Raw genomic sequence first — 17,626 nt, 5'->3', positions numbered from 1 at the left:
ATTGATGATATTGAAGGAAGGGGAAGAGAACAGTGTGCTTTTTGCTTGCCTTTGGACCACAAAAGCAATTCCTTAGTGTATGTGAGCTTTGGTTTTCCTTCTCCCCAGCCCCTTGAGTGACCTGGCTTGGGGAGGACTTAGGACGGAGGGCAGAGGCACACGAGGTCCACCTTGCCAGGCTGTCAGGCCAGTGCAGCTGCTGGCCTGGGCACAAGCGTGGGCGGCCATCTGCAGCCCTCAGCACAGCTGTTTGGTAGAGGGCCAGCCAAAGCCCTGTCGGTGGGGTGGAGGCAGGTGGCCAGTTGGGCGGCCGATACATTCTGGCATGGGCTGAAAGAACACCTGGTTGCACTCTGTGGACCCACCACAGAAGGTCAAAGAATGTGCTTGCTGGCAGCTATGCCATGGCCTGAGCTATCAAGCCCCGATGGTCCTGCTCTGACTGAAACAGACAGAAACCCACCTTTCTTCTTCAAAACTTACCCCAAAGCCAACACGGGAATCATTCTGCTCCAGTTGCGTGGAGGCAGGTCAGCAAGGCCATCTGGCATGTCTGGAAGTGGTGTGGGGGGCTGTCAGGCAGGGACAGGCTCTGTGATTCAAAACAGGACATTTCAGGGGAGGTGAGAGCCTTCATGTTGTTTGGCTGCTGCCATTGCAGACACCGTTCATCCTCCAATGTCTTTGACCTTCCTTCTCCTCCTCTTCCCACAAACTCTAACCACATGCTCAGAAACCACTTTTGGGGGCTTCCCTGGTGGTGCAGTGGTTGGGAGTCTGCCTGCCAATGTGGGGGACGCAGGTTCAGGTCCAGGTCCGGGAGGATGCCACAGGCTGCAAAGCGGCTGGGCCCGTGTGCCACAGCTACTGAGCCCGCCTGCCGCAGCTGCTGGGGCCCACACGCCTGGAGCCCGTGCTCCACAAGGAAGAGAGTAGCCTCAGCTCGCCACAGCTGGAGAGGGCCCGTGCACAGAGGCGAGGACCCAACGCAGACAAAAATAAATAAATAAAATAAATACATTTAAAAAATATATACTGTTTAAAAAAAAGAAACCACTTTTGGTCTCCAACTGTAATTTTGTCACCAGACATAGGAATTTTCATAGTGAACACCAACCACCACCTACCAGACAGGAGCCCAAAGTTCACCCTTCCCTGTCCCCTGAGGCCCCTCTTAAGGCCTCAGGCCCACTGCTTCCCAGGAAGGAGGACCCCATTTCCTCTGGCCTGATGAGTCACTTTCTCTCTGGTAGAGGAGCATCCTCCCCAGCTTCCTTGTCCTAGAGGCAGACCAGGCAGCTCCCTTCTGTGTGTCAAAGAGGTGACTCTTCCTCATTGATCTGTGACTATTAGCAACTCAACCTCTCTGAGCCTCACTATTGGCATCTGTAAATGGGGATTGACAGTATTGTCCTCAATAGCTTTGTTGAGAGAATATTCCATGAGAGAGCATATGCTAAGTGCCTAGCACAGAACCTGGGCACAGTAGGGCCTCAGCAAATACTGCTATGAATGAATGACAGCGGCTGATGCCACTCTCCAGACACAGAGGCCACACCTGGCCTGGACTGGCCCTAAACTGGCACTTCCTCTGGCCACCTTTGCTTGGGATTTCAGGGGCCTCATCTCATAATTACTGTTCTGTGGGCCCATACGGTAGGCTGCTATCCACAACTGCCTTTGCTGGGGGCACAGACCAGGCCCTCCAAGAATTATATCTGCCTTGGGCTGGTGGATGCCACCAACTCTTGAGCCATTGACCTGAAGAAGCACTCTGACTGCTAGGGGGCCTGGAGCTGGCGTGATAACTTGCCTCTTCTTATGTGAAACCTCTCTGTAAGGGAAGGTATCCAAACCAAGACCCAAGAAGCTCAAGGCTTTCAGTGGGCTAAGGAAAGCCATTGACCAAGAGACAATATGGTCATAACCTTGGTTTCCTCCAGCCCTCAAATATCATCTGTGGATGAAATGAGGGACAAGCAATGCTAGAAATAACCCTCTGAGAAAGAGACGGGAGAACAGACCATTTTCCTTTTAAGTTCCAGCCTGAGGTTTTGAAGTTTAAGGCACCAAACCATTGTGAAGAGCTGCTCTTTTTAAAAACATGTTAGTTTATTCCACACATTCTGATGATATGCATGAGACAGAATTGCAAAAATAGTTAATCTGTCCCTTTTTTTATTCAGACAGTGATCTTTTTTCTGTGACCACTTATTTAGAATTTTCCAGTCCTCTTGGCCTATGACTTTTTTTTTCCTGCCTGAATTACATTACTCCTCTCTTCTTTTAAAAGTAATGAATCTTACCCTTGCCACACAAATTCACATATTTTTGTAACCGAGATCAATAGCCAACTTTCTTCCTAATTTACTTGAAAAAATGTCACCTGGCCTCAAGAAGTGGCAAAATCTTTTAATGGAAGGCAGACTGTCCCTGGGGTCAGAGCCCTAAGCAGGATAGTGCCCTGTAGATATCCCACAGGGAGAGAAACATTAAACCAAAAGCTTGAAAACAACTGTAGATGAAAAGATAGACTTGAATCTGAGGAATCTAAGCTAAGGTAAGCCTTGTTTCTCGGTATTCCCCCCCACCCCCACCCCTAGGCAGAACTACCCTTTGCAAATGCAGTGGGAGGTTAAAATAGTCGATTCATAATACTTCACCACTTTTGGTTCCTAAGATGACCTTGGGGAAGTACCCCCCAGGACTTTCTAATCACCTCACTTGATTTCTTCTAATATATACAACTGAATCTGTGGGGGACGGATATGGGGGTAAGTGGATTAAAACACAACCATGTTTGGACATTGTACATCTTCTTATGTAATTGATGAAGTTGCCATTATGAAAGTACTCAAATAGCTAAGCATGCAGGAGGGACACCTTCAGATTAACTGCTGAGTTGCCTTTGCATATGATAGTATCCCCCAGTTCAGCAAAGCGGCTCAGCCTAAGAGGAAAAGTCTGGAGGCAGAAAAGTATGCTCATCATGTTCTTTGTTCCCAGTTGAGTCTGAGTAGAAAAACCCTTCAAGCATGAATTCTTTGTTCAGCACCCTTTCCACAGTGAAATATCTTGCGTCCTCTTCTATGCTAAAGAATTTACATGGAAGGCAAAAGAAGCAGGGGGCAAAAGAGTTGTGGGCCCTGTGACTGAAGGTATGTGGCGGTGGCCAATCTGGACTTCCTTTCTGGCCTCAGAATAGCTGGCTGGTGGCATCTGGGGATATAGCCCCACCAGAAATAACTGAGGCCTTGCATTTAGATGCTACTGAAATACAAGTAGGTGCAATCTCTGAGGAGGGTAATAAGAATGCAACAAGTGGGACTTCCTTGGCCGTCCAGTGGTTGAGACTGCGCTTCCACTGCAAGGGGCTCGGGTCTGATCCCTGGTCGGGGAACTAAGATTGCGCGTGCCACTCGGCGCGGCCAAAGAAGAGAATGCAACAAGTTATCGCAATCCTGTACACTACCTGGAAAATTTGGATAATGTAGTGTGGTATTGCAAGGGAGAGTCCTCCTATTGTGAGTTTAACACCAGCTTTTCAGGGAATAGACAACTTCCATCTGAATCATTCTTACAAGCTGAATTTTATTTTTACTAAATTATCTATGTTAAAAAAAAATCTGTGCCTGGTGTGGAATTTCACTCCATCAAGTGTTACAATGACTTTTTCATTTTCATTACAAGCAGGAGATTGAATGTAGGACACATGTTAGGAAACATGGCAATAAATTAGAATATAATTTACAAAAGCAAAAAAAAAAGTAACAGTGTACCACATTAATACTGAGTATAAAATATAAGCAACAACTAATCGCAATAATACAAAGGTAATTTCATTCTGTATTATTAAGGATACCTATGTGACATTCACTCAAATAATAAAATTCTTAATGAAATAGACTCTTTAAGGAGTCCGTTGGGTACGCTTACCTTGCCTTTTTTGGTGGGTCTTATGCCAGTGGCGGATACTGCTCTCAGCCACGGGGTACCAGTTTCCTTGGGGTTCCCTAAGTAGCCTATATATATTTTGGAGGGCCAGCCATGATGGCTCAGCATCTGCCAACAATCCTGTTGTCATCATTTAGGAATAGAGCACCATGTAGCCACGTGGTTGACGACAGAGTAGCAGCAGTACTGTGATGTGCTGTGGAATATGACTTTTCCTCACTCAGGTTTAAATTCAAGGCCAATTGAAAATTTAGTCCTGTTACACATCCTGTGTTTGGTTCCTTCTAGAAAGGTAATCTGATGCTGTCCCCGGGAGTTCTCTGTCCCCTGGCCTTGGTGCCGTTGCACACCCTAGAGGGACACGTCTGCCCTCCTCTTCTAGCGCCAGTTGGGGTGCTGCACGGGACTCAGGGGTATGGCCCTCACCATGTTAGTTCCCGGGTGAGGGGAAAAGTAGCCTTTAGTCAGTAATGTAAGGAATCTGTTTGAAATAAAAACATAAGCTGATATTTACGTTGGAGAAAAGCAGATCCCGATAGCAAACCTATGCCTAAAATGCCAGCGAAACCAACCATCTTTTGTTCGCTTATTTTATTTCACCAGGGCACATTAGCACCAAGTTAAGTGCTCTTTGCAAGGGGCCAAAGGAAGCCAGTGCTGGGGCCGTGCTGCTTGTGGCTGCCTGCCCTTCACTGATGGCTGAGGTGGCACTTGGGCTGTCTTTTCCAAGGCAGCAGAGACTGGGGTCCTGGCCACTCTTGTCTACTGTCAATCGCTCTCTCTGGAAACTCAGGGACATGAGCTGTGGTGCTGAGAGAGAAAGCAGGCGAGGAGACTCAGATGAGGGCGACTGAGCACACAGAGCAATGAACGTCCCGTGCTGACTGTCCACAGCAAACCTGACAGTTTGGTTTTGAAGTCTGTGAGTCTCCCTTTCTGAAAAAACCTCATCAACCACTTTAGGTTATGGTGTATGTGATACACCTGACATGTTGTTTCAGAGCACAGTGATGGATTTAAGTCAAATGTACTCTTTAACTGCAAGTAGCAGCTTTACAAAGTAGCCGTTTGGTTTGAGTTTGAGGTGTTGGTGTCGCAAGGTGCACTCATGTGTAGGACACAAAACACATTCAAGATCCTGCTGCAAGTGTTCAAGTACAAAATATTCATATAAGCAAGTACCCTCTTTTTTTTTCTCTCTTTTTAAAAATCTCACTGTCAAATCTCTTGATGAGTGTGATGTGGACTGGGAAAATGTGAGCTTAGTCAGTTTAATTTAGGTGGACTTGATTCTAGAATTTGACTTGCCCGAGAAATCGGGTTTCACATTTAATTGCCATTCAGAGTATCCATAAAAAATACAAAATACTTGGGTGAGTGACTATTAAATGATGCTTTATGATCTCTAGTCTTCATGAGTTTTTCTTCTTTGGTTATTATCCCTTGCCTACTTTAAAACTCATAGAAATAGCACATCTATGTGCAAGCACACTCATCTACCCACACACTCAAAAGCGCTCGCACACACACACACTTGTTCTCATATAAATAAATGCCCTTCTGCCATATCAAAGAAGGGACATCTGGAACCCATCATAATTGTCAGCAAAAGGGTCTGCCTGGTTGTCACTGAGCCAGTCTATCTTCTGCATGGTATCATCTCAGCAAGCTCAACATGCATATGCAACAATCGAATAGGGCAGAAGCCGTTCTGTGGCTGGAGAGGATGTAAACACAAGTGAGTTGGGGTGACTCAAATAAGAACTGAGGCATCCTGTGTGATGGCAGCAAAAGGCCTGGTACTTCAGTCTCTACCATACCCCAGGTCTGGCTTCTGCATGAAATGGAAATTGTTTTTCTCTTAAAGTTTTAATGGAAATCTCAGCTTCACTTGCACAATGGCAAGTTAGCCACAGTCTTTTAGCAGTGAATTTATAGACTTGCACAGCTGCAGTAACTGATGCACTGCTTTAAACTAAGTCCTTCATTGTTGTTCAGTTTAATATAGTTGATATATGGCTCACAGCAGTGTTCAGAACAGGGGGATTATTCCTAAGGAAATTAAGTGGAATGAAGAAAAATAATACAAACTTTCATTACTTTTGATTTATAATTGCTCCTTAAATTACAGTTCAAAGCCCGTTTTAGAATTTAAATCGTGGTGCTGTTGTAGTGATAAAGTATAGTAAATATTTTTAAGCTATGACTTAAGATTTCTGAATCTTCTTTACTTCCATAGTTGACCAAGTCAAAACAGCTACATTTTAAACAGTTTTAAATACAAATGGATTCAGTGTCATTGCTAAGTCCATAATAAAAATTATCTTAATGGTCCAAGGAGGTAAACAGGCTATTGGATTTACTCGAAAGAACACAAACGTTCCACAGTAAACAAGTCTCCCTGTGTTGTTTGGATCTCTCCAATCTGGCATTCCCTCCTAATACCGTGTCCAGCACTTTGGATCAAAAAATCCCACTTCACAGAAGTTAAAATAATATTGAAATCCTGTCAGCTAGGGCTGACCAGTGGTTACGTTTTCCACAGGGTAATGCATTTGCAAGGACATCAATCCTCTTCCTCTGGGTGGCTCTCTGTGATGGATGCATTTCCATGATGAAATGACAAGGCGCTCTCTCTGGCTTTCCATGGGTCAGTGTCCTTGGCAGGTCTTACAACACATCTGTCTGAAGTATGCTCTACTGCAGAATTTGAACTTCAGCACCAGTGGGCAATAAGCCACTTTGTTCACATCTTTGCACTCTAATGAGTGAGGGCAGAAAAGGGAAAACAATTAGAGGCACAAAAACAAGTACATAAACAATGAGCCTGGATGTTCAGCAAGGACCACCCCCCCCCCCACCCCCGCCCCATCCCGCCTCCTTGGGCCAGTGCACCTTGGCTTTCACATCCATGTGGTTTTTGTTTTTGTTTTCAAGCATACCCTGTCTGGTACACCCTACCAGAAATAGTTTTTTGATACATTTTAACACAAATTAAAAAAAAATGATTGCAAGGCTTTTCTCCCAGACTTTTATAAGTATGGTGTATGCCCACTGTGTCTTGAAAGAATTACCATTTGTTGGGATAAGTGATCACTTTAGACAGCTTGGAAACATGAGTCATTTTTCTTACAGCGCTTTTATTGCTTCTTTCTCAAGGGTTATTTTATTCAGCAGTGCAAGGTTATCCAAAATCAAACATGAGTTGCATTGTTTGATACCAAAGTACACATGTCCCAGGAGAATCTCTGCATCTGTGGGGTGTGGGGATGGGCCTCGGTGAATGAAAAGGATTGCTGACAGTGGCCTAGATTCAGCAACTACACTAGACAAAGAGGAAAACTTTGAGGGGTTGGCCTCAAATGGCAGCAGTCTGTGGGTTATGGAAACATGTAGAAATGTCTTTTTTTAATTTGGAAGTGAGACATGGCCTTCTTTTTTCCTATGTGTGTTTTCTCCTCAGTACTAGAATTGCCACAGTTGAAGTCTGCTGTTCTTGCAGCCAGAAGGTGAATAAATGATTCTTTCTCCACCTCCCGTTGACGCTGGTTAAACAAGATGGGGCTGAGGGGCCAGTGCAGAAAAAGAGACTGACCTTTGATTCTCAGAAACCCCTGCCACCCCATACAACGTCACTACTGTTAATAGTGATATTCCTCTCCAGTCCTCTCTTCAATTTTATCTGGGGATTTTAAAATACTTTGTAAGTCTAGTAATTACGTTTGCCTCCCAGAATTAAAGTTCCACCCTCATTTTTCCAGGTGGTTATACTGAAGCATCCTGGGTAAACTGTTTAAGGTAATTAGAATCAGGCAGAACACTGGGAAATGTTCAGTGTAACAGTGTTGTTGTTGCTTCCTTGTTTATTTTTCCTGGCTTCAGAAATCCACTAAAGTTCTAAGAGATCATGTACATGGTACATGAGCCATATGGTAAACATGGAAAATTAAATGCAAAGAAATGGGAAAGTTTCCAGTTCTTATTATTAAAAAGTAAGGAAACAATTTTATTGATCTCACTTTCAAGGCTCTTTTGGTGAAAGACTGAAAATTTTAAACTGTACCCCTTACTCCTCTGAAAGCATAAGTTCTGCCACCATCGAACTCCCTTACTTGAGATTTGATTTACAAAGAGAATAACAGAAATTTGAATAGAAACTTTCTACACTAAGATTTTCAATAAATTTAAGTTTTGGCTGAAAGAAGGTAGGAGAGACATTAAAAATTTCTTTAAACTTTGTACTAAAAAAGAAGAAACTGGATGATATTTGGTGAATCAAGCTTGAATTTTAGGTGAAAATATCTCCATATATTTATTTTATTTTTTCCATATATTTTATTTTATTTTAAAATTAATTAATTAAAAATGTTTTTTGGCTGCATTGGGTCTTCGTTGCTGCACGTGGGCTTTCTCTAGTTGCAGCAAGCAGGGGCTACTCTTTCATTGCGGTGCACGGGCTTCTCATTGCAGTGGCTTCTCTTGTTGTGGAGCATGGGTTCTAGGTGCATGGGCTTCAGTAGTTGTGGCGCACAGGCTCAGGAGTTGTGGCTCACGGGCTCTAGAGCTCAAGCTCAGTAGTTGTGGTGCCTGGGCTTAGTTGCTCCATGGCATGTGGGATCTTCCTGGATCAGGGTTCAAACCCATGTCTGCTGCATTGGCAGGCAGATTCTTAACCACTGTGCCACCAGGGAAGTCCCCATATATTTTAATTTGGAAATCACCTGTTATTTTTTTCCCCCTCTCTGTCATGACCAGTGAAAAGTAACCAAAAAAGTTTAGACTAAGAATATTTTTGTGGGAAAAAAAAGTTGTATCAGTGTTACCTAGAGGAATATATTGTCCAGATGATGCATTTATTAAAATGATGAGAAAAGCTAAGCATAAAGGATGAGGACAGCTGACACATATCACTCATCTTTAATTTCAAATCACCATCCTAATGGGGCAGCCCTCCAGCGGAGACTACCACTGTCATGCTCTGTTAACAGGGCTTGGTGGGACTGCTTAAAGTACCAAATAAACTTTGGCTTTGGTCTATTTTGCTAAAATATAAAAATGATTTAGTTGATAAATGGATAGAGGACGACTGGTTGTTTTAATAGTACAAGGAAATAAAATTAGAAGCCAGACTGCTGGGTTTAAGCCCAGCTTTACCATTTACGAACTTTATAACTCTGAACAAATTGCTTAACTTCTCTGTGCCTAAGAGGTTAAGCATCCTTATCTGTGAATAGGGAAGATGAGTGTTCCCACTCCTGCATGTAGCATGTGTATCCTATGATATCACCTAGCTCAGTGCATAAAATGGTCATTGGCTCTCAATCAGTGTAATATACTGAATTACTCTTATCATTATCACTATTGGTTATTATTATTACCTGATGAGAGTAAGTTGTGCTCTGAATTTCTCAACAAGGATGCAATATTTAGATCACTACTGAGAAAATGCTGCCCTATAGACACAAGTCAGTTTGAAGACAAAACAAAGAAGAATATTTCCTGAGGTACAACTTTATTGGGAGATTCATTACTCCATTTTTGGAAGAGTTTCTGAACCAGGAAAATTCTGAGATGAGCAAAATACAAGAAAATTCACAGATTTTTCTTTTGGATTTAGACTTTAGAATCTGATTAAATAGTAGACAATAAATAATGAATAAAATAAAATATTCATAAATTATTTCTTCCTCCAACCACCCCCTCCATCCACCCATTCAGGCTATTAAATACTCAGGGATTCAGCTCCTTAGGTAGGTGCTGTAAATGAGAAGCCTCCCTTGCATGCAGAGGCCCTAGCACAGCCCTTCAGCTAGGAGCAGTGTCCAGTCTAGGGGCCAGCTGGAGGCCAGCTGCCAGGGTGTCCCCCTCTGAACGTCCCAATACCTCTTTTAAGTTGGTTCTCAGCTAACCTGACTCCAAGTAACTTGAATGAAAGCAGGAATTCATTTGGGCCCTAGGAGCAGGATCAAGCTTAGGGAGGTAGGGACTGCTTATGTGTGTCCCAGGACCTGAGAGCACCAGTGGTGAGGGGTGGCAGATCTGGGGGTGAATTGTGGCACTACCTCCTCCCAGCATTTGTTTGTCCTTGGCCAAGTGACTTCACCTCTCTAAATCTCAGTTTCCTCATCTGTGAAATGAAGCCCATAGGATGTTGTGAGGCTTGTATGAGGTAACACCTACAGCACATGTGTGGCCCTGGCACAGAGTGAACACTCAGTTTATCAGCTCTTGTTACTGTTACCAATAACACATCGGAGAACAACCATCCTGTATTATTTCTCCGGGATCCCTGTCAAAATATATATAGGCTCTTCATTGGCACACATAAGCAAATTAATGAAAAGACTTTAACAGAGAGCAGGTAAATTATGATGAGGTAGGGAGAGATCTGAGGGAGATCCAGGGTTGAGGATTGCCAAGAAGATAATGGGCCTTGATGAGATATTAAATGGTGACTCTTGGGCTATAGAAGGACACAGCCTTGATGGAGTGTAGGGGGCTCCCATGAAGGTGGGGCCCTGAGGAAGGTCCCATTCCTACTTCTTGGTTTTGCTGTCTAGGGACTGCCTAGACTGGAAGACTCAGTCTTCAGAGTGATGAAAACCTACTCACCAATGACTGGTCTTACATTCTTCAGATCTTTTAACTCCATGAGAGATTAATCTAGTAATAACATTAAAAATAATTTATCAAGTGCTTCGTATGTGCCTGGCATTGCCTTAGGCAGTTTTACATATTTATATACATTTAATCATTTTAAGTATATAAAATGTCAGCTTTACACAGATGGCAAAACTGAAGCGCAAAAAGGTTACATACGAAACTCACTATGGGTCACACAGCCAGCTGGTCTAAGAAGTGGGACCAGAACTCAGGTTTGTCTGACTCCAAACTCTATTTTGGCAGCATTCTTGGCATCTTACTGCAAAAAGGTTTCTGCCTGTCGATACTTCTTATTCTTGGCTGATAGCCCTGGTCACTCAGTCTTTGGGGACATCCTTATCAGGAGGTTTGCTCTGCCACCTTAGAGAAGGGGTAAATTTTTTTTGAAAGGGGGGTTCTAGGTCATGGGCACTCAGAATAGCCTGAATACATTTCTCCAACTACCCCTTTCTCCCTAGATTTTGTAAAATTACATGAGTGAAAGGTCATTTTAACACACCTAGAAGTTTTAAAGCCCCATCATTACAGAAAGCTGAGTGTAATCTTAAAAATATCAGTACAAGCTTTAAATTATACTGGTGCATACAGCCCATGTGTCACTTTTTTAGTTAAAGAGGACTAACCTGATAAGCCCTTGGATTGACTCACTGACATTTTGCTGATGTACGTAGTTGTGAGGCCTTAATTATAAAACTTACCGTTTACTAGTCTGTCTGCCTCATCCCCAAAGCCCATTTAAAATATTAAATAGCCTTTTCATTCCTACCCTTCAGCCAATACACAATACAGGTTACATTTGTGATAAAACCATTCTGGAAACGTTGTGCATAAATTAAATCACGTTTTCCCATTGAAATCAAAACAATAACAGACATGTTTTGATTGACTTTCTGAATGATCCTCAGTTGGTAATGATTTCTAGCTGATATCTAAAATATCTAAATATTGGTTTCTCTATAGCCAAGTAATACATAATCTGCACATAAACAATTATACTAGGAGAGTTACTGAAAGGAATCCTTTAGTTCAAGTAGAATTTTTTGTAATAACATAATCACTTTGTAACTGATCTATTTTGAAGGTTTGATCTTTACTATCACGTTTTCTTCACACAGATACACTTGTATCTACTGCTTTTTAAGTAGCAGAATCTGAGCCAGCAGGGTCAAAGATTTTAAGATGAAGGAGCCCGATTTTCTCTGCTACTAACTTCATGTACCAGTTAAGTACTCTCTAGGGAGAAGAATGACAAGACACTCTTTCTACCTTTTTTCTTCAGAGTCTATCAGAAGGATGAGAGGTCCTTACTGTGTGGTTTCTAGAAAATATTTTGTGGACCTAACTAGTCTCTCCTTTTTTTACATCTCCTCTCACCTCCCTGCCTGAAAATAAAGTTTCACTTTATCCAAGGCTAGAGATTTCTGGTGGGAATGACAATTTATGGACTATTCCTACATTTTCTCAGAGAGGTTTAGGGATGTATCAAGGGCTGAAAGCCAGCTCGTAGGCCATACGATGTGAACTAGACCCATGATTAGAATCTTAAGCAACTTGCCAGGTATGCTGGAGTGGATCTCACTGGTAATCTGGGTTCTGGTAGAGTTGAATGATAAAATTAGACAACCTGTTTCATAGGCAACACATGAATCTACTTATCATTGAAGTGCCAGTGAGTTTTTCCCCAGGTGCTTTACATTAATATTTCAAAACTCTGACCTAAAAGACATGATTTCAAAATACACTGAACATAGGCTTATAAATTTAGAATGCAATTGGATGGGGATTCATTGTGACTTTGATGGCTTGACTTAATCCATGGAGTATAAGAGCAACTGTATTTCTGTAAATAAACTGTATCCATTTCAGAAAATGTTGCCAAGCCTGCCTAAATCATATCAATGGAGGAGTTGGGATACACAGGGACATAGCCTTCCATGACCAAGTTGGACCATTCAGCATCTTTCTTTGGAGAATGCATGTTCTCTGTGCCTGTAAGTTCTTTCTGAAATTCAGAGGGAGAGCACAGTAAGCAGAGAGTTTTGACTCTCACCTACAGGTCTATCCTTTGGATTACAAAAGTACAACCAGCTGTACCTCTGTCAAACTGCCCATGGAGATGCAGAGCCTGGTGAGAAGTGAAATGGTGGCAAAGGCTGCACATGTGCATGTGTGGTGCAGGAGTTGGGGGCGGGGGATGTGAACTCAGCATACTTTTCCTGATGAAACTGTACCTGAGTCCTTGATATTTTACATATTCAAACTGGAAAAGGATGAAATAACATGTTTTGCCTAGGAACCTGACAGTATTCATTGCAGTGGGAACAGTCACTGACTTTCTACCCTTGAAGCAAGGTGGTATCAACTATGGAACTTTATTCTGATTCCATCCTACCATGGACTAAGCCACTTCTTTCTCTCCTTTGCTTTCTTGGTTTCTTCTTACCCAGTCTTATTCCCTGGATGCCACCCACAGTCAACTTGAGGTGCTTTGATCCCAATGCAAATCCAGGGTTCCCTCCAAACCAGACAGTTGGGAACGTAACCCTGAATGCTAAGGTAGATTATGACCATTTTAAAAACTGGCAACAAAAATGTCTGGTCTTCCTCACCTCCTTGAAATCACAGTTCAAATGACCTTCACCATTCATTCCTTTCACTGATTTTAATACATCAGAAGCCACCTTAAAACCCATATTCAGTAGCTGTTTTGTTCCATGGATCTCAGGAGGTTTCTGGAGCTGCTTAGGCTCTCTCAAAATCATGTACTTGAGGGAGACTGAGACCCGCCAAAGCCACCGTTAGACAACCTGGTCTGGTAAACCAATGTATACTAACCACACCTTTCCTGCTCATCTTTCCACACCATGAATCATTATTTGGCAGCAATAACTACTAGATGACAGAGTGCCTTGTGCTATTGAGAAGCTGAAAAGACTCACCAAACTACAAGGGAACCTGAAACTGAATAAAGATGAATAAAGTGGAATTTGGGATAGAAATTCAGGTGAGCTTGAGTACGTTAGTCTCAGCTGCCCAATGTACTTTAAAAAATTACTGAGTAATATTTCAAATGCAGTGATACCCAGTGTGTCTATAATTCACTCTTAGCAGCAATGTAGTGTTACCCTCATCAGTGGCAATCTGTTAAGATCAAGCCTATAATGCCTTCACTCTTAGCCGAAGGCTTTCAGGAATGAAAAGCTAAAGTAGATGTTAAACATGGCAAATTATATCTTCCTTCTTCCTCCTCCTAGTTCCCTCTCAATATTTACTTTTAATTTCTTGATGCTCCACTTCTGATTTTCTTTCTCTTACTATCCTTTGTTGCCTTAACCTTCCATTTATTCAATCAATCTCTATTGTTTATTTTTTAAAATGTTATTCAAATTCCACTATTTTATTATGGCTTTCGGGGACTAATGTGCTTAATTTCCATATAGATGCCTAAATTCCTCACCATGATTAATAGTATCCATTTCCCTAAATCTGAAACTTGGGGGTCATACTGAACATTTCCACATCATATTCTCATCCCTATGTCCAATTGTTCATCAGGATCTTTTTATTCTCCTTTCCATTTTATTCTTTTTTTCCAATTCATTACCCTCTTTTTTTTTTTTTTTTTGCGGTACGCGGGCCTCTCACCGCTGCGGCCTCTCCAGTTGCGGAGCACAGGCTCCGGACGCGCAGGCTCAGCGGCCATGGCTCACGGGCCCAGCCGCTCTGCGGCATGTGAGATCTTCCTGGACCAGGGCATGAACCCGCGTCCCCTCCATCGGCAGGCAGACTCCCAACCACTGCGCCACCAGGGAAGCCCCATTACCCTCTTTTTGATCCTTGCTATATCTGCCTGAGTTCAAGCCTTCATCATCTCTAGCCTGGACTCTTAGAACAACTTTTTAACTCTTCTCCCACACAAGGCTATCTTCCCTCTGCCCCTTTATACACCGGCCAGCCTAAGTATGTCACTCCCCAATTTCCTTCACTTGTTCCCAGAACTGGTGGATAGAGTCCTAACTTCCTTCCACTGCATACAGGACCCTCCAAATTAAGTCCCTGTCTCTTTCTTTGTAGCCTCATCTCTACTACCTGTTCATATGCCACCCTCTGCAACCATACTGAACTATGTTTAACTCCACAGCCCCGTGACTGCACACAATCACCTTCTGCCAGCAATGCCCAGCATTTCAACATCTTCTTGGCCAACTGTTTCACACCTTCCAGTGCCCTGCTCAAGCTTTCCTTCTCTATGATGCTTCTGCTGAATAACCCCTTCCTCTGTGTACTCATGGTAGTTTCTTTCTACCCCTATTACAGTACTGCCCATATTGTGAAAATTATTTGTTTGCATGTTGCCACCCCTCCTAAACTGTGCTTCCTTTGAGGACAGGAACCTTTCCTAGTCTCAGTGGCTGGCACATGGTAGGTAGGTTTGCTAATTAAATGACTTTATGGTTGGATGACTGGAGAGGACATTTTTTAAACACCACCACCTTGACGAACGGGCAGATAGATATCTATGTGATAAATCAAGTTCAGTAAAATGCTAACGGTAAAATCTAGATGGCGGGTGTCCACTGTAAAATTCTCTCAACTTTGCTGTATGTTTGAAACTTTTTATTATTTTAATAATAAGATATCAGGAGAGGAACCATCTCCTAAACTTCAGTAGTTGAAACAATGCCCAAGATTCTATCAGCGGCCCGTGTTACCCGTAAAGATCCCAATGAAAGACTGTATTTTAGATCCCAAGAGAGCTCTGTTAGTCCTACCCTGTCTTGCTTGGAGTAGAGATGAACTAGTTTCTCAATAGCCTCCTTTCCAAGAGTCAAGGGAACCTGATTCCGGTAGAAAAAAAGGGGTCCTCTTCTACGTCCTGCATTAACCAGAACCTGCTCCTTCCCCCACAATTGGACTTGCCTCCCAAGTTCCCCTTTGTAAGAGGCACTTCCTCTCTCCCTGATCGGACTATCAGGTCACTCTCACATTACTTTCATGCAAGAGCCTCTTCTCTTTTAAAATCCATGTTATCTGGCCGTTTCATATCTCTATGGATGACGTTATAACTTCAATCAACTGTTTCATCCTTTTTCTCAGGGTACACACTGGGTTTTTCCAACCACAGATTACAACTGGCTCATGGACCACTTAGTCTATGAAGCTTGCCTTGATCCAAAATGTTAAAGTCATCAGTCATTCATATGAGCACTCTTAGCACCTGTGTAAACCGCTCCATATTAACACATTCTACCTTGCATTTTTAAAAAACGAAGTATCTTTCCCGTAAGACTACGAACTTATAAGTGTTTGGAATTTTCCATAATAAATGGCAGAGGCTGGCCGCAGCAAGCATTCAGTAAGTAGCTTCTGATGAAATGAACAGATGGTTTCAGGTATTTAAATATATTCAGTATATACTATTGGGAAGCTAAAGAGAACACAAAACAAGTTACAACAGATATACTGTTTCTACTTTAATTCTAATTTTATAAAAGAGAGTGATCGTGTCTTAAATGAGTCAACAGCTTTAGGGAATAACAATTCTAAGATTAGTCATACTTTGCAGGATTAATAATTTCCTAAAAGTTTCCTCCTTTACTGAGAAGGATAAAAATATTGTCCTAACTGCTTACTTCAGATTAATATTAATAAAAGGTGATTTGGCCAGACAGAGATGACTATGAGGTATTTCTCCAAATAATCCAAGAAATATCAGATTAACACCTATCCATTTTAAGAGAATTTCTTTAAGGCAGAAATAAGTGCAGTTGCAAATGATATTCTTCCCACTATAAAAACAGCACTACATTTTCAGCTGCAAAGCTTATGTATGATAATTATCCACTACAGAGAAGCATTTGGAGAAATTATTAAAACAGCCTAAAATGAAGTTATGAAGATAACTTCAACATATATTATTGTGGGCATGTCAAAAAAGCCAGTTCTGGGACTTCCCTGGTGGTGCAGTGGTTAAGAATCCGCCTGCCAATGCAGGGAACACGGGTTCAATTCCTGGTCTGGGAGGATACCACATTCCGCGGAGCAACTAAGCCCATGTGCCACAACTACTGAACCTGCACTCTAGAGCCCACGAGCCGCAACTACTGAGCCCACGTGCCACAGCGACTAAGCCTGCACACCACAACTACTGAAACCTGCACGCCCTAGAGCCCACGTGCCACAACTACTGAGCCCATGCCCCGCAACTACTGAAGCCTGCACACTCGAGGGCCCGCGTGCCGCAACTACTGAAGCCTGTGCGCCTACAGCCCATGCTCTGCAACAAGAGAAGCCAACACAAGGAGAAGCCCATGCACTGCAACGAAGAGTAACCCCCACTAGCCACAACTAGAGAAAGCCTGTGCTCAGCAACAAAGACCCAATGCAGCCAAAAATAAATAAATATATATATTTTTAAAAAGCCAGTCTTTCAACAACCATTAAGACTTAATCTTTTTCTTTTTAATTTAATTATTTTATTTTATTTTATTTTTGGCTGCGTTGGGTCTTTGTTGTTGCACGCAGGCTTTCTCTAGTTGTGGCGAGCGGGGGCTACTCTTCCTTGCGGTGCACGGGCTTCTAGCTGCGGTGGCTTCTCTTGTTGTAGAGCATGGGCTCCAGGTGCGTGGGCTTCAGTAGTTGTGGCACACGAGCTCAGTAGTTGTGGCTCACGGGCTCTAGAGCGCAGGATCAGTAGTTGTGGTGCACGGGCATAGTTGCTCCATGGCATGTTGGGATCTTCCTGGACCAGGGCTTAAACCCGTGTCCCCTGCATTGGCAGGCAGATTCTTAACCACTGCGCCACCAGGGAAGCCCCAAGACTTAATCTTTTGACAGTCATGCCAGAAGTGTCTGTACTTCATAATCACAAGCTCTGTTTTCACGTTAAAATTCCTGATTTTCTTTAACATCTTTATTGGAGTATAATTGCTTTACAATGGTGTGTTAGTTTCTGCTTTATAACAAAGTGAATCAGTTATACATATACATATGTTCCCATATCTCTTCC

General features: G+C 42.7%; 1 protein-coding gene across 1 annotated transcript in view; it reads right to left on the bottom strand.

The window, feature by feature from the left end:
- Positions 1-6,605: 6,605 nt before the first annotated feature.
- The window catches only part of ADAMTS6 (ADAM metallopeptidase with thrombospondin type 1 motif 6), a gene marked incomplete at both ends in the record, with an annotated part of 263,234 nt that continues 252,213 nt past the window's right edge, over positions 6,606-17,626 (bottom strand). Inside the window, one exon of the mRNA XM_082837370.1 lies at positions 6,606-6,715. Coding sequence (XP_082693496.1) covers positions 6,606-6,715 — 110 coding nt within the window. The remainder of the gene's footprint in view (positions 6,716-17,626) is intronic.

Source organism: Leucopleurus acutus (genome assembly GCF_964270905.1).
Source record: "Leucopleurus acutus genome assembly, chromosome: 3".
NCBI lineage: Eukaryota > Metazoa > Chordata > Mammalia > Artiodactyla > Delphinidae > Leucopleurus > Leucopleurus acutus.
Note: the sequence above shows the minus strand (reverse complement) of the source record. Positions and strands in the feature narration are given on the sequence as shown.